The sequence below is a fragment of the Toxorhynchites rutilus genome, chromosome 3 (genome assembly GCF_029784135.1).
Source record: "Toxorhynchites rutilus septentrionalis strain SRP chromosome 3, ASM2978413v1, whole genome shotgun sequence".
NCBI classification, from domain to species: domain Eukaryota; kingdom Metazoa; phylum Arthropoda; class Insecta; order Diptera; family Culicidae; genus Toxorhynchites; species Toxorhynchites rutilus.
Genome location: NC_073746.1, coordinates 239,891,149 through 239,909,788, shown reverse-complemented (window position 1 = coordinate 239,909,788; position 18,640 = coordinate 239,891,149). Strand labels below are relative to the sequence as shown.

Sequence of the window (18,640 nt, the reverse complement as noted above, 5' to 3'; positions counted from 1 at the left end):
GTTGAAGCACTCAGCTATCTTTGGATGTGCGACGGTCAGCTTCTTATGCCAGAAGTTCTGAACACCATCGGGGCCCGGTGCTGCCCAGTTCCTCAGGTACCGCGAGGCTTCGCGGACATCGTTCTCTTCGACGATGATAGCTGGCATCTCTCCAATTTCACCACAACTCTCCTCCTCCCGTCTTAACCACATTTGCCCGTCGCGATGTTGTACTGGGGTCTCCCAAATACCAGCCCAGAAGTTCGTCACATCGCTAATATCTGGCAAACCTTCGCGGTAGTCGGGCTTCTCGTCGCTAATGTGGTCGTAGAACGCTTTTTCGTTATCTCTGAACATCCGATTTTGTTCCTGGCGCTTTGCAGAGTCAGAGTAACGTTTCAGCCGTTTAGTTAGGACGCTCAATTGCTGTACCAGTGTGTCGAGTTTTTCCGTCAGCTGGTGAGCTCCCAGCTGGCGAAGTTCAGTAAGCCGCACGATCACAGCAACTTGGCGACATAATTTCGCCGATCTGCTGCCTCTTTTGTACGCCATCAGTCTTCCAATTGCGGCGCGCTTGTTTAGGATCCGTTGCTCCAATCTCCTTCGCCATGGAGGCTCACGCCTTTCACGGAGATGTTGGAGCAGTCCGCCTCTTGGCCTAATACGGTATCCTAAACTTTTGGCGGTCGCCACAGCAGCACAGTAAACTTTCAGTTGCAGCTCCTCCATGTTCTCAGCATCAACCAAGTGCAGCGGAAGAACGTGCTCGTTCATGAGCTTTACTGCACTTGTCAGCCTGCGGGAATGCTGCAACTTCGGGATCCTGGGGCGCGACAATGGGTCTGTGTCGCGGAACTGTGAGATCGCCTCGTCGTAGTGGAAGACCAGATCGCGTAGTAGTTGTTGATCTGGCTGTGGGTCTTCCGGCTCAGGGGGTTGTTGTACTGTGGCCTCCACTGGTGCTGATTCGCGTGCCCCACTCGCGAATGAATTGCTCAGCCGTACTAAACTTCGTCTCGACACATCGCTTGCTCTGTTGTTCCTGGAGCTTATTTCTCTCTGCACCTGCTGCTTGATCTCGTCGATTTGCGTTTGGGAGAGCATGTTGTTGCATACTATCGCTCTACGCCTCGCGTTCATCGCGTTCTGATCAAGCCTCCCGACGAACTCTGGATACGCTTCCTCGAACATTGTTAGTATTCGAGGGCGACCGCTCATGTCCGTCTCCAAAGCAGTGCAGATGTAATAGGCGCGGATCACGAATTCATTCAATTCGTGTGTCCACATGATCCGGCGCCTAGTGGTACCCACAAGTGTGGACGACTGTCGTCTGGCAGTCGCAACACGTCTCGTAGGCGCAGCGTTTCTTGGGTGATGTCGATGGCTGCTGTTTCCGTGTGGCGGTAGCTCTTCGGGTTGAACCCGGCTGGTGGCCCGCTCTTGCACATCGCCCTCCAGCCGCTGGCCGCTCGCTCTTACACCCGTTCCAGGACCAGCTCCAGTTCGGGGACCCTCCTCGGGTGATCGCATTCTAATTAATCTTCGTGATCGTAGCTCCATTTTATTGGGTGTATCTCCTTTGCCCGGGAGACAGCGGGTTGGCAAGGCCTCCATGACCCGGGAGGCCTTCCCCGGGAGAGATATAGCGCTCTGACTCGCTCGCACCCCCTCACTTAGCCACTTTCGACACCCGTTCTCGGAGCCAAGACCAGGTGTGTGTTTCCAGTTCACGCCCGATCTAAAAATGTCGTCATATGATCTTCGTGGAGGCGTGAGATAGGAACATTTGAGACCAACAGGCAGGCTCCTACCCTATGTTGATCCCCATTTGAGAATTTTTTATAAATTTTTAAATTTTTATTTTTATTTTAATTTGTCTGAGTGGAAGGTTAAACAATTCTCTATATTTTGTTCACTGATCAAAATTTCGTAGGTCTTATAGTTTTTGAATCAGCAATTTTTGGAAATTTCAAGTTTTTTTTACTACAAAAACTACAAAAATTTGTTCAGAGAATAAAATATAGGAAATTGCTTGAACGGAGAAAAAAAATTAAAATATAGAACAGTTACAAGCTGATGAAGTTAGGGAGTTAAAAATAAAGTTGTGCCATGCCGTTCATGTATTCTAGCCCTTTTGGTTATCTGAGACAAAACAATCGAACAGATTCTGAATCAGTAAAGATGCCGCTATCGCATGAACCTCGGACAAGTCAAAAACATCTTTTTTGACAAAATGGCGGCCGCTTGAGAAACAAAATGCGGTTTAAAACGATTTTTCTTACGTTTCCCGATTTTTTAAAATAGTAAAATTTAAAAAATATGATTTTTTAGAGGTTCATGCGATAGAGAAATGCATGTATCCATATAAATTCGACATAAATCGGTTCAGTAGAACTTGAGATATCGTTCACGCCAGTTTGAAAAAAACTAGTTTCGAGAAAAACGCGTTTGGAGTTAATTGTACGGCCATAACCAGGTTAGATACCGCATCACAAAAATGGCTCTATCTCGGTAAATAATAGGATTTTCGATAAGTCCTTTTTAAATTATATTCTTAAATGCCTAAACTCAAAACTAAAAAGGAATTTTTTTTTTACTTTTTTTCAAATTTCTAGACTAGAATACTGCCTTAATCTTCCATTAAGGAATATCACACAAAATAAAAATAAAATGGTTTTAAAAATGAAAAATCTTTTATTTTTCAAAAACATATTTTTTTTAAATTCTAAACGAAAATTATGAGAATAGTCCATACAATTACCAACAAGTCACCCATATATCTGAGCAAAGAAACTGTTACAGGCAAAGAGTTTCTCTAACAACAAATTTTTATGTTTTCTTTGAAAAATTACTACTAACATTTTTTTCTGTTTAGTAACATGTCAAGAACGCGTCAAACGCGGGAATTTACAAACGAAAATGTTACAGGTAGAACATTATTTTTTTTCAGGAGTCTCCATATATTCCAGAAGCCTATAAATATAGAAAATTCACGTCATCAAAATAAGTCCATATTTTAATAAGATCAAATGCTGTTTTTTCTCAAATTTCCTACAGATTCCCTAAAAAACAAGCATTGTTGATTTTTTGGTTTTTATAGTTGTTTTATCTTTTTTGTTTGTTGTTTTCATGTTAGAAAGGGTAAGAATTCACTACACTGCGTTTCACAACTATAGAACCACTCATTTTTTCTGAATTTCCAGAGATATGTAAGAAGTCAGTTGAATTGAAGCATATAGTGTAGAATACAATAATTATCTTAATTTATGAGAGTGGCCATTTCAACTTTATTGTTGTGTTCAGGCGCGAAACATTTAAAAAAAAATTGAAATTCCAGTGTTTCATAACTATAGAACCAGATGTAAAAACTCGCACTCCTTCACAAAATTAAAATCAATTTAACACGAATTACGATAAGTTTCTAATTCGTAGGTCATCTTTAGTTCTCAATCAGTTCAAATAACCCATTCGGGGTGGTTACGACCAAGCTGCGCCATGTTGTAGTGTGCATCTTGTTCTACGCAGAGGATACTGATCGTTTAAGCTCTTCAAATGACCTCATACTGCTTGTAAGCTGCATCTACTATTCATCCGATCACTCATCATAAGTTCCTGACAGGGGTTTGATTCGGTAAACAAGGTGACCAGTCCAGAATATGAAGCCCCTATTCACTAAACCATGCCATTTCCTTCCTGATTTTATGAATTGATGCCAAATTACCCAATTATTAAATTGTTTTTGATGCAAAAATAGAACAAAATGATTCTGAAGTACTTCGTTGCACTTCTAACTGTTCATTCGTGTTGATGGTAAGCTATCTAAACCAGGCCTTTTTTTTTAAATTGTCCCCTGTCAAAACTGTCAAAACCAGTGATAAAATGTTTGCGTTAGCAAATTCGTTAATTTTTCAGTTTTTATAGTTGTTTAATTTACTTTGTTTGCTGTTTTCACGTTAAGTGCTAGAAAAAGTATGAATATACTCTAAATGGATGAACAATAATGAACAAATAATCTTTTATGTAGAAATCATCATTGAAATCATTATTTAAGTGCGTGCGCCAAATGGCTGAATAGACCAGCTAGACTCAGCCATCGTCCATCCTGACCACGTTACCCCATCCAACGGAGAGGACCGCTTGCCCAGGCACCAGAGCTCAGTCCGATTCAGCCTACCCAGAGGATACCACACAATATTACACACATTAGCACACATTACATGCAATACATTAATAACATTTATGTAGAATGTAAAATCGGTAATTCTCCGTTTTTCGTTTTGTGTGGAATGACGTATGAAGTCGTAAGCGGTTTCCCAGACTTCGGACCTGGACGTCATCTTATAGAGGACACTCGGTTCGCGTGACCAAGGCCTCTTCTCCCACCCTCTTAAACTGTCACCTGGTATATGTGGACAGTCACTTTTATGGACCTTAACTTCCAAAGATACGAGGAACAAATCATATTCCGTTTTGCTGTTCGGAATTTGAGTCAGTGAAAGGAATTGTGTTCGGAATTTGAGAAATGTAATTGAACATATATTAGGGAAAAAAAGATATCCATTATTTTCTCGGTAGCTGACTGTAGTGATCAATATCTCGCGTATCATCGATCATACAATTTAGATACAATAATATCGATCATATACAGGGTCTTTCAGATTAAACGCTCACGCAACAAAATTTAATAACGTCTACAAAAGTGAACCGATTTGTATTTTAAAAAAACGAAAATAAAGCTTATTTTAGGATATTAGCGATGTGGCCATCCCTTTTTTCGATACCGCGTTTTTCACGCACAACTCTAACATTACGACTTCGATGTTGTTGAAAAGCTGAGTTATTTCTTCTTTAAGTTCCCCAAATTTTGTGGCTTATTAACATAGCAACGGTCCGTACCCCCAGAGGAAGTAATCGACGACGAGAAATGTTGAAATTCTTACCATAAGAGGACACAGTTTCATTAAGACTTCGGTTCTTGTAAATACACGTTCTTGTAAATTGTACATCTTGACACTAAAAACCATCCGATCAGACTGAACGAGTGAAAATTATCGTCCCGAAGTAGGGAATGCAGTGTTACCATGTTTTTTGTTTGTTCTTATCAGTTGTGAGTTACAGGGTGTGAACAATGGAGGTCAACAGAGAGAAAATTCGGTATATTTTACACTTTTTTTTTATATATGCGAAAATGCAAGCCAGGCCGCTGAAATTGTGGATGGTGTTTATTGTGCCAATACTGCAACAGTGAAATAGTGTATTTTTTAATTTTTTAAAAACTTTTCTTTAGTTCATTACACTAAATTAGGATCTCTACTGCCAAGAAATGGACCGTTTGAAACTAACGATTGATCAGAAACGTCCAGAATTGGCCAACAGAAGAGGCGTTGTGTTTCATCAGGACAACGCCAGGCCACACAATTCCGAGAGCTTGCTTGGGATGTTTGAATGCATCCACCATATGCTCCGGCCCTGGCACCAAGCGATTACCACATTTTTCTTGCATTGCAGCATTTCCAGAGTGATAATAAATCGGAATCAAGAGAAGACTGTAAAAATCTACTGCTAGAGTTGTTCGCCAATAAGGACCAAGTTCTCTATGATAGAGACATTATGAAGATATCTTTAGAGCGGCAACAAATTTTCCAACAAAACGGTGCATAACGGTGACTGCCTTGCGGGACACCTGATGGTATTTCGAAGATCTCAGATTTGGCACCATGAACCTTAACGAAGGCCTACATGATAAGTGAGAGTTCAGCCAGCGAACAATCCACGGAGGCAGACCAAGGCGATTCAGTTTTGAAACGGCGAGATTGTGAGGTACTTTATCGAAAGCCTTCGAAAAGTCTATATACACGGCGTCTACTTGCTGACGCTTCTCGATGTTGCGAATAACTGTGCTGGCGAAGGTCATCAAGTTAGAGGCTGTCGAGCGCTTTTTCATGAATCCATGTTGAGAATCCGAGATCATTAACCGAACAGCTGAATACATCTTGGCACCTTAGCCAAACAGCTCAAGATCGAAATGGGTCGATAATTTTCCACATTGTACGTATTACCAGCCTTGAAGATCGGAGTGGTTGATGCCAGCTTCCAAACATCCGCAAAAATGCCATCCATAAGGGAGTGGTTAAATATAAGCATGACGGGGGTGGCTAACGATGCTGCACAGTTCTTGACGAAGGATGGTGGAATATAGTCCGGATCTGGACCTTTCGATGCATCAACCGATCGAAGAGCTTCAAAAATATCGACGCGACTGAATTGAGGCTGTTGCATGCGAATATCGTAGTTTGGAAATTGATCAACATACAGCTGCGACGGAGGAACCTCAGCATGCTCGAAAACGCTACGGAAGAACTCAGCAAAGAGATTCGCAGAAGTGACACTGGTGATGGAGTTTTGGCTGCCATAAGTTACATCTAACGGAATACCAGTTGTGGATTTCACCATGGTTGTCGGAGATTCTTAGAAGGCTTTCGAGTCTTTACCGGTACCAAATTTTTGACAGGTACATCCAAAATCTGCTCTTTGTTCTTACGACGGCCCCAATAGATGCTCCGTTCGCCTTCAACCCTGTACCACGGAATATTTTCGTTGGCCTTTCGAGTCGTTCGGCTTCGTCGTCACGGGCTCTCTTTGGTGATGATCGATTGCTAAATTGAAAACGTTGTGGCAAGGGGATAAAACTGCCGTAGAAAGTTTATTGAAGCCTCCTTGTATCTCCAATCGCAGTTCGACAATCAAGCTGTCTTTAATCTCCGTCTTCAGCTCTTCGACAATCTTTTTGTGCACATCGTTCAGTTCCGCTGTTACCGAATGTATCGACGGTCACGTGTTCTTAAAGCGTGTGTTCCCCACGATGTCACGACATCCTTTGCACATCCATAATACAGTGGGATTTCCGATGATTCCATTGTAGGGAAAATGATCTTGGTTTGTCCGATTTGGGGTGTTTTTACTCAACTAGTAAATGCAAATCGATTTTTCTTCATGAAAATCACACATTATCGATAGGGGTTTGGGTTTGTTGAAAAGCCCCAAGTCTCTAGTTGCTAATACTACCATAAGGTGTTGAAATTTTTTAAATTTTTATGTTTATGTCAACGATTTTCCCTAAAGAGGAATTATGATGATGATTTGACCACCTCTGATCATGGTTTGTCCAAAAAATGATCATGGTTTGTTCGGTTTTAGAAATCATCATTTTTGAATGAAAACAGTAGAATTCTCAAGTAGATGTTGCATATATCATTGCTTGAGTTTAGTGTCATCATATTGATCCATTCATAATTTAGGCTTTCCTTTGAATATTGCCTTTTCTTGGGCATTTTAAAAGTGTTACCCTCAATATACTCAATACAGAGAAACTTTATTTCTGCTATGTGCGAAGGACACAATAAACAAACTACGGCGCGCCAAGCGGTTGCCACAGAAATCATGTGGACAAAATAACATTATTGAATTGGACAACTCATGGTCTGAATTGAGTTCATCAAAATGCGTTAATTTAATGGTTTAGCTCTGAAATCTGATACAAATTGTGTGCAAGCATGATGTTTATAATATTTGTAAGTGTTATAATCCAGAAAATATCTGAATACGTGCTAAATAATCATCTGGTGATCGATTAAAAATTAACTCGAACGAGCGGCGCATTGACACAAATAGAAGGTGTATTTTATAATCCTTAAAAACATGTGATTCCGTAAAAATATTCTATAAAACTACTATAAATCATGAAAAAGACAATTTTATTCATAGGTTTTGGAACATTCGAATACCTTATTCGACACAGGTACATGATCATATTTTCGACTGGAAAAAACCAAAATCATTCACCTTACAAAGTTACTGTTATTCTGGCGCAGTTGGAATGGAATGTCGCTTTACAAAAACCACCGCAAACAACTTCGGCGGATGTCATGTTTAATGCGCAACTGTTGCAGATTTCCATTTCGCAGAATATCAAACAAACTGGCAGAACTGCGATACGAAAAACGATCTCGAAAAGCACCACCAGGGCACAACAGTCCACTGAGCGGAGCGACGAAATAGAGCGACTCGCTATGACTAATACGAACACACACTAACTCGTTTCACGGTGTTTGTTACAGAATTCCTCCGAAACGGCTCGACCGATTTTGCATGCTTACCAAGGCATGAGAAAAGGTTGTAAACTATTTAAATATTTAATACCGACTAGAGTCCCTCTATGCACAAAAAAATCTGAATATTTTTATTCTTAAACTTTGCTTCAAACAATACCCCAAACATTTAAACCCCTATACCCTATTTCTAATCGCGATTTGAGTAATTTTGTACAAACAATATTCAAAATATTTAACCGTCGGTCGTTTTGCAAACAGAACGAATTTATTTGAGTGGTTAAATGACAGATGGCGCTAGATTTAACTTTCATCCACACATTCGCAAGTAACCTCACTTCGTCTAAAGCCAGGCGTATCGCCGGCGAGCTGGAAGTATTTTTGAATGAGCACACCGAATTATTGAAATACTTCAAATCACACTTGCTCGGTTCGTAGTATTACTCGCATCATTTTTAGTAGTACTTAGTTGAGATTTCTATACCAAACAACACGCCTTGAATGTATTCTGAGTGACACGCTCTAGAATGTGTATCACCACAATGCAAGTCAGAAGAAATATCTTTGACGAAAAATGTCCGACCGTTCTAAAAGAACAAGATGAATATTGCAAAAAAAACAATAGACATCGTGATCCTGTCACAGGTACTCCAATCATTATGAACATCATTACTCATTTTGAAATAATATTTATGAAGACGAATGAAATAAAGGAGTGCGCTCGATCAATTTTATGTGTATCGTATGATGTCATTATATGATGTCGTGAGCTGTACCAACAATTCATGGTTGACAGGTACGCGAAGGTGGCGTTCCCTTGGTCGAATGGTTAGCGTACTACATTATCATGCCGGGGGTTATGGTTCGATTCCCGTTCTAGCCGGGAGATTTTTCGTCAAAGAAATTTCCTCCGATTTGCACTGTGGTCACGCGTATTCTAGAGCTTTCCACTCCAGAATACATTCAATTTTTTTCAGCTATCCCAGGTTGAATTCGTTTGTTTTGGTGACCGGAATAAATCGCCACAGTAAACAACTGCAACAGAAACAACCGCTTAGAAAAAGTGTAGTAGGCTAGAAATATTTGGCGCGGGAAAAACATCATGTGCCTCACATTTCTATTATAAATTTATTCTCTTGTTCTCGTTTTTCGAAATTTATTCTGAGGACAATGTAATGGGGACGAAGTCCCCATTTGGCGAGGATAAGGAATCGAGGCGGCCCATGCCGCCAAGATGACGCAATCCGAGTCCACCGCCGACCCGCCGTCGGAAGCGGCGGTGTCTCGCACGCAAACCTGGGATCCACTGATTGCCCGGTTAGTTTGAAACATAGGATACGATCCTTTAGCAATGTCCGACCGAGCTCTAGCGAGCGTCGGACGGTATACGTCTGCCCGGGGCGTTACGTTTGCCTGGGGCGATACGTTTGCCCGGTTAATTCTTGTTTTGAAATACAATACCGCGCCACAATATTTATAGCCTACTACACATTTTATAAGCGGTGGTTTCTGTTGCAGTCGTTTTCTGTGGCGATTTATTCCGGGAACCGTTTGTTTTATGATTAAGTGCTTGGTATTGAGAGATAACATCTGGAAGATCGAAAATCCATTTGAGATGTTCTACCGAGAAATAATAATCTGAATAACCGTTGCAACGAATAAAAACTGAATTAATTTTTTTGTCGATTTTATAGCTATTAAAGTCCTCAGTACTAGTGTGCTTCCCCACACGGAGCTATTTTTGTACTGGAACCTGTAGTTTTGCATAATTCAGACTTTCGACGCAGAAATCGATCCAATTTTAAACCTTATTCGGTCCAGATCATTTCATTAACCCACATTCAGCAAGTTTCCCATGATGAGAAACGTGCCAATCGAAGATTCATTCAGCACCTTATCGTTTACGACTCAATCCAATCGATGCGTCGTTTGTTTGCTTCTTTCTCTTCCTTCTCGCCGTCATCAGTTATTGAGACTCCGTAAGCCGGGCAGTCTGATGAGTTGTTGCTCAATTAGAAATGGTTGAAGCAGGTGACTTTCTTCGATTTTCGCTGGATATGGATGGTCCGCGAAAGAGAATGGAAAATGTGTGATCTTAATTTTCTGTAGACACAATAACGAACTGTGTTAAGTTTATAAAGCGTGGATCGAGTATTGCCATTAAGGGTGTTTGTTTTTTCGTTTTGTCGAAGTTATCACACCGCGGCAACGACGAAAAAATTAGTACAGCTGGGAAACGGTAAACGAATCTTCGGCTTTTCTTGTTAGGTCGCAATTAGCAATTTGTTTCACGATCGGCGTTGTTGATGTCCACTAATCAAACACCTCTTCCCTATCGTTTGGAATCATTAGCCTCGTTTTCGGTTGTTGAAGGGTTCGGTGAGAGTATGTAACCTATTTTTCCTAATAGTCGTTCGCTTGGTTCGGATCCATCGGAGGTGAATCATTGAACCTATTTGATTGAACAACAGTTTCGGTTTATCCGATTCATCCAAAATGCTTTCACTTCTTTGAACAGTAATCATCAAATGTTGCTACAGGAAGATAAAGCGTTTCAGTGCATTATATGAGCATTCTGATAGCAGATATTCATAACAAACCTCGGTTTATTTTCATTACCTTCAATAAAAACGCTCGGTTATGATGCACGTTTTCTATCTCACCAGCGTCAAGTGGCAGCCGAGAAATTACAGAAAAAAAAAATCTCAAAAAGCAGCATTCGCGTGTCTGTTCACTAATATAGCCGATAATCACAGGGTGAATAAAACCAGCGGAAGTCAAACGATCCATTTTTTTATGCGATAACACGCTTTCGATGATGCGAATGTTTATAATTTTGGGCAAGGTCTTCGAACTTTCTTCACAGCACGTTGGCATGTAGACGGGGCGAATCGAACAAATCTTAAGTCTATTTTTCTATTTCTGTATTTTAATGAAAATAACATATGTAAATCTAATACATTTATTTGACATTGTAATACATATTTGAATCACGCGTTATGTCTGAATAATATATTTTTCCTGAAACATTGTTTATAATTAAGTTTAAACCGAAGAAATTCTTTGCAAAATTTGAATACCGAATAATATTCATGTCTAGCAGCTGCAGCTGGAAACACTAGTGTGGGTGTGAAAGCGCCGCAGTCCTCTTAGGCCCATTCTGATCAAATTAAACAAAGCAAGAAATCTTCGTGGTTGAGAGCAATCAGTAGCTTTTGGATTGCTACCGAGCTACAGTGTAATCTAATATACCCGTTGCAGGGGTGTTTGAGGCGTGCTAAAAAAAGTGATTAAATCTTGTTAGCGCAAACCGTCGAAAATTTGCATTGCGGGAGGAAGTTTGATTAAAAGCGAAAGCATGCTGCTCATTGCTATCTAACACACCGTCTAAAGATGTGTTCACCGGGCGTGAACTTACCATTGGAACGTGAAACAAAGATCGCTTAATAGGCATATCTCTGGAATCGTTACGCGAGTACAAACAAATGACGCAAAGACGCAATTTTGTTGAGCATTTTCTTCTGTGGACATCTTTTGGTTCCTACAAAGTTGTTTTCAAATTGAGATTTGGATAAATTTGGCAACTCTAAAGAGGTGATGCGTTCTGCTAGAAAACCCAATCATCCAGATTGTTTACGTACAAGAGCGATACCAAATTTTGAAATATTCGATGAGCTTCTAACTTTCCATCTGTATTGATTGAAAGTAGACTGCATAAGTCGGTTTTGAGAGGACATTCCCCGAACCATCAGACTTGTACCTCCAATGGAGTTTATAAAGATTGCATTGCTTTTTATCGGAGTTGATATCCTCCTTCTTACTAAATAGAAATTCAGTTTCGAACTCGCGAGAAATTATGTTGATTTACCAAAGATGCACAGAATTTAGGAACACAAGATTGTATCGCAATCCCACGATATTTTGTATCATTTCTGACTTCTTACAACTATTTAAAATTGAGATTAAGAACGACATTTCTTAAATTTACGCAAGTATACATGAATCTGGAGAAAGGTTGAAATGCCGAAATTCAATTCATTGATTCTTCTGAATCTGATTTTGAATATGCCGGCGACAATCCATCCGGTCCAGCTACATTTAGTGCATTCAAGGCATTTGGGGAAACTAAGATTTTGCTGTTATTTTCTGCTCTAGTACTTTTGATAAATTTACTAAGCTGATTTGTACATTTTTTCCTCTATTCATTAAAAAGTTTTCCAGTCGTTTGCTAGATCATCTCTGTAAGATAGGATGAAGTGTCCCGAGGGGAGTTCCCCAAATGTTATAGTATAGTACTAGCTGACCCGGAAAACTTCGTCCCGCCCAAAATTTGTTTTTTGTTATCAATACCTTCAAACATTCACGTTTTCTTATTATGAGCAAGTTCATGGGTTCAATCGCATAACTGTTCATTGATTGATCTTCTATTCGTCTCCGTTGAATTTACTTTTTACTATGAAATTCCTAGTATTTCCAACAAAACTCATCATTATAATATCAGATTATTTTCAAACACTATTCTCGTTCAAGATTTTTCAACCACTTGCAAATAACATGTTTCTCTGTTACATGGAATATGGAAGACAGCCCTAAATCGGACAATTCCTTCCTCGAGTTCTGTTCTTATCAACACATTCGGCGATACTTTTTCATTGGTATAGATAGATAAAGATATAGGAGTGCGTTTCATCACATTAAAATCGATTTCCAGTTTCGAACAAAGATCAATTAAGCTAGCGCAAACATCAAATGGACTAACAGTACTTGTCACTATGTAATTGTATAACATATGGGAATTTGAATTTCCGAATTTTCACTTTTTCCTTCAGACTTTCCGAAAATTTTCAACTGTCATGTTTGGCTGTAATATTTTTATGGGACCCCCTCTCCATTCCAGAGGAGGGAGGGGTGTCATACCATTATAGAAACATTTCTCATACCCAAAAACCCTCACATCGCAAATTGTGCTTGAGTAGCTTTCGAGTTATGCAGAAATTTGTGTTTCATTTGTATGACAGCCCACCCTTAGAGAGCTGGAGGAGTGTCTAACCACCATAGAAATATTTATTGTATCCTAAAACCTCTACATGCCTAATTTGGTTCCATTTGCTTGAATAATTCTCGAGTAATACAGAAAATTTGTGTTTCATTTGTATGGCAGCCCCCCTTTAGAAAGGGGGGTGGAGAGTCTAACTACCATAAAAACATTTATTGCACCCTAAAACCTCAATATGCCTAATTTGATTTCAGGGTCCCGATAATTTTTCGTCAAAGAAATTTCCTCCGACTTGCACTGTGATCACGCGTATTCTAGAGCTTGCCACTCAGAATGCATTCAAGGCGTGTTATTTGGCATAGAAATCTCAACTAAGTACTAATAAAAATGACGCAAGTAATACTACGTTGAGACGGCGAAGTTCCTCTAGGAACGTTAGTGCCATTGAAGAAGAAGAAGTCCCGATAAAAAAAGACCAGAGCAATGTTACACCTTTCACTCCGCTCACATTTCGTCTTAATGCTCCGTCAGGGCATGTGACGGTAATCAATGCTTGCGACGAAACTTAGCGCTTATGATGGAAATTAGTGCCGCACTCTATCACGATGCTCACGTAGATTTTAGGTGACCTGGTTTTTTCTACGCGGATTTCCCCATTAACGCGGTTTTTTATGCGGAATTTCCATTTAACGCGTTTTTTACGCGGATTTTCGAATTAACTCGGTGTTTTTACACGGATTCTCCAATCAACGCGGCTTTTTTTACGTATCCCCCGCGTAAAAAAAAAATCGGGTGTATTCCCTTCATTACTTACACCCTACACATGGGGTCATAGAAGTTCGAATGGTCGTGTCGTCATTATTTTTCGTTTGTTGTATGTTATTAGAAGATGGAGGATCGTCAGAGTCGACAGTTACCCGAATGTAAAATTTACCCGGATGTAACATATACCCGAACACAGAGTGAAAAATAGTGAGAAGCAAAACAGAAATAATTGAAGTGAAAATAAAGAAAAATTGTACAAAACTAATGAACAAACAAACAAGCAAACAAAAAATATTAACGTGTGATATGTAAACATAGAGAAACGTGAGATTGAACAAAAGCAAAAGAATTTTTGATCGAATAAAACAAAGTCATTCCAAGGGGTTTAATGTGGAAACCTGAGGTAAGCTAGGGATAGCTCAATCGGAATACTTGTAAATTCATCTTCTCAACAGATAATTATATCAAGATTTTTCTGTATTGTGGCGGATCTCATTGCAGATTCAGGTTGACACGTTTATACCCCAGGTTGAATGTAGGGCCTGAAGTATCGGCTGGAATTAGGCTTAGGTTTGCTCAGCTGTCTGGTCTCGAAAACGATTAACAGACCGTTGTCGGGTATCCAGTGAAGCGGGAATTCCTTTGTAAATTCTAGGCTAATGCTGACATAGGTATTGGGTTCAATTCCTGATCGGTCAAGAATTTTTTCGGGTTGGAAATTTTCTTGACATGCCTTGGGATATGTAAAGTGATGGGCCTGAAGTGTCGGCTAGAATAAGGCTTGGGTTTGCTCAGCTACTAGAACTCGGAAACGATCGCAATTGCAGGCCGTGGCCGGGGATCTGATAAAGCGGGATTTCCCTTGAAAATTCATGGCTAATACTGACATAGGCATTGGGTTCAATTCCCGATCGGTCTAGGGTCTTCCCGGGTTGGAAATTCTCTCGACATGCCATGGAATGAATACTTTAGACAAAGGCTTAAATTGTTCTATCGATTAGTAATCTATGTCTGCGGGATAACCAGTCCGTTTTCTTTTCAATTTAATGTGCTCACTGGTTAGTATGATGTAATAACCTCAGTAACTCAATTATTATCAATAAGATAACTCGTCCCGCTAAAGCCTTTGTAGGGGAAAGAGGTGGGACCATCATCATCATTAAAAAAAAAAATATATGTAAGATAGTGAATCTCAATAGGAAACAAACCAATATCAGAATTTATTCTCTACGGGAGCAGAAGAAGAAAAGTTGCGACGAAGACAGAACATTGAGCTTAGTGTACGAAAACAGCAAAACAGTGTGGTTGAAGCGACTAAATCAGAGATACTGCTACATTCGAGGAATCAACTATTCAACAACGGAAAATTTCAGTTATGGAACCTGTTTTGATTTGCGTTCGAAAGGATTTTGGCTTTCGTTTTTTTAGTTTTAAATTCAATCCACAACAATGGATGAAAACACACGATGGCTAACTGGAGGGAAATTGCGAGCTGCACGAGAAAAACGAGAAGAAAACTCATTTCCAGTGAAGGAAAGTGGAATATTACACATAGCTGACGCAAAAGAAAACTAAACAAACGGTTGAGTTGATGAGAAACAATATGAAGAAAGCGCACATTTAGCTGTACAGGAACTAAAACAGAGAGAGAGAAAAATAAATAACAACAGCAAAACCCAACAGCTGCGATACAAACACACAGACACACACAATTCTGAATGAAGTGAGATTTATAACAAAATAAATATATTATATTGACTAATGCAAGAACATTCAAGTCATTTTATGCATTTTTATTATTTTTCCACAAACCAAGTAAAATATGAAAATAACAAAAAAGTCAATCCTTCAAAAGATAACGGCATTGTGGCGATAATATTGAGGCACAGAAAAAATAAAAGCTAGTTGTAAGTAAGCTAAGTAACACCTTTTTCGAACATTGTGTCACAAAGTAATGTTCGGCAAATCAAAAGAAGAAAAAAAACCAAACAAACCTGCCTGCACAAAAAATACAACATTCATCCAAATGTATCATTTACCAGAATGTAACATTTAATCGATTGTAACTTCAACTGTCATGAGTGTAACATTCTCCCGAATGTACTATTGATAGTTTGATATAAATCACTAGCTGACCCGTCAAATTTCGTCCCGCCCAAAATTTATTTTTTGGTATCAATCCCTTCAAACAATCACGTTGTTTCACTAAGCGCACGATCATGGGTCCAATCGCAGAACTGTTCATTGATTGATCTTCTAATCGACCCTTCAAAATTACCTTTTACTATAAAATTCCTAGTACTTCTACCAAAACTCGTCATTATAATATCAGATTTTTTTCAGACACAATTCTCGTGCAAAATTTTTCATCCACTTGCAAATAACATGTTTCTCCGTTACATGGATACAGAAAATATGAGAGAATAAAGACAGAACTAAATCGGACAATTCCTTCCTCGAGTTTTGATCTTATCAACACATTCAGCTATTCATTTTTATTTATATAGATAGAAGAAGATATAGGAGTGCGTTTCATCACATTAAAATCCATTTCCACTTTCGAACAAAGATCGATTTCGTTAGCGCAAACATCAAATGGACTGTCACTATGTAATTGTGGAATTTATGGGCATTCAATTTTCCGAATTATCCTATTTTCCTTCAGAGTTTTCCGAAAATTTTCAATTGTTACGTTTGGTTGAAATGTGTGTAACATTTTTATGGGACCCCTCTCCATTCCAAAGGAGGAAGGTGTGTCGAACCACCATAGAAACATTTATTGCTCTCAAAAACCTCCATATGCCTCATTTGATTCAATTTGCTTGATTAGCTCTCAAGTTATACAGAAATTTGTGTTTCATTTGTATGGCGTTCTAGAATTTCTCCAGTAACAAAACTTTCTCCACTAAGGATAAGAGCTGCGCTTATCTCGAGCTTGAGAAAATAATGCAACTTTTTCCGAGGCCAGTTATAATAACAGAATTGTTTCTTTTGAGAATTGCGCAAAATGATGAGAAGTGTTCATATTCTTAGTCGCTTCAAGCCACCAATGTATGACTCTGTATGTATGCTATGTTCCACGCCTGTTTGGTGTTGGTTGGTATTCGTTGTACGAACGATGTCTAGAAGGTACGATTCCACTGAGACAATACTAAATAACATGATATTTGATTGGTATTAAGTCAGACCGGACTAATTGACATTTTTGCGAGTTGGTACCATCTGACTTAACACCGACCTTTTGATACTAGCAAGTATTGCAATTGTTGTTGTTTCGGTGCCAAAGAAAGATCGATGTAGTCATGAGATTTGGAATAATGGTGCTGATTCAATATGTATATAATCGCCTGTAGCCGAGTGTATGTAAGTAATTTTCAATTCAATGCATAAATAGTTATTTCTGAAATTTCGCAGCATTCTAAAATACTATCCGAAGTTATTAACAAGCGACTCGAATAAAACAACAGCGTAGGTCTACGTCAACAATGTGGACGTGTCTTGGACACAACCTCCTTCATTGTTTCTTATTTTCAAATGCTTTAAAATGTCCTCAAATTTTTTTAAAATGTTTTCGAAATATAAACATATATAGAATATAAACATAAACGTATAATCGATTTGTATATATTGTCTTCAACTTGAAGATATGTCTTCACATCTGGGATCTCTAGACAAGACGTGAGAGATAGGAACGTCATTACAATTCTTGTTATTCCTACACATTCCCGTTCCATGAAGAAGGAATAAAGATTCCTCGATTGCGTCAATCACCTCTCACCGTTACATATTTATGTTGCTGAAAATTGATGGAAACTGGGATAGATCAAAATAATGCATGCAGAATGGAAAGCATGGTCAATAATTGTTCCATTAGAAATAATGTACTGTTAGAATTTTGGCAGTTCTGACGAAACAGGAAACACATCGTTCGAAACCGTTACGAGCAATTATAATCGTGAGTGAGTTCATTTCTCATTTTTAGAATTATTAGTACAGATTAAAACAACTCTACTGAACACGCCGCCGACAGCTGGTATCAGCATTCTACTTGTAAAGCGATAATGAGTGAACATTGAGCGAATGAAATACCGTAAACCCATCAAACCGCCTCTGAACGAGAGCATTCAACCTCTCTGAGTTGGAGCAATGCTGGAGAAATAGTGAGATCGTTTATTTAGTTGTTTTTTTGCTAATACGATTTATTAGCACACACAATTGAAATGATCGTTAGCATTCTAATTTCAAATCTTCTATTGAATCTTTCCATTAAATCATGAAATTTATTGCAAATTCATCGAATGTAAATCCACAAAATTGGAATTTTGTTGAGAAAATCAGTACTAAACACATCACATATTGAACGAATACGAAGCTAATTTTCCATCCGTTCCAGAGAAATCAGTACTCTAAAACAAGCGCTGGTGTTTCAAATGAAGAATGGCATAAAATCGTAATTATTTCCGCATAAAATTCTATATTTGACAGGAACCTTGCTCCGAGCAGTTGTTAACAAGTAGGAAAATTATTGTCCTGATATTAGTCTAATCTGGATTTACATACGAACCAGTAAGAGTAAGAGTAAGAATTCTTTTATTCCACTCGTTCGTCCAGAACATGCATTAACATGAAACCAATAAAGTATTCTTCTTTTGTAGGAGCATTGAACCACTGCGATCTATTGTAGTGCGATAAAATATTAGTTTATTTTTTTTGTTTTTCTGATAAAAAAGATTTAATTGCTCTGCCCTATCCTGTGTATGGTCAGACCAAAAGCTTTTACAATATCGAATTG

General features: G+C 38.9%; 2 protein-coding genes across 4 annotated transcripts in view; both read right to left on the bottom strand.

The window, feature by feature from the left end:
- The window catches only part of LOC129777071 (uncharacterized), a 183,357-nt gene that overhangs the window by 106,043 nt on the left and 58,674 nt on the right, over positions 1–18,640 (bottom strand). The window lies entirely within an intron of this gene.
- LOC129774060 (uncharacterized) lies at positions 5,950–6,432 on the bottom strand. Its single transcript, XM_055777756.1, has one exon. It carries the CDS (start codon positions 6,430–6,432, stop codon positions 5,950–5,952), a length of 483 nt encoding a protein of 160 aa, XP_055633731.1.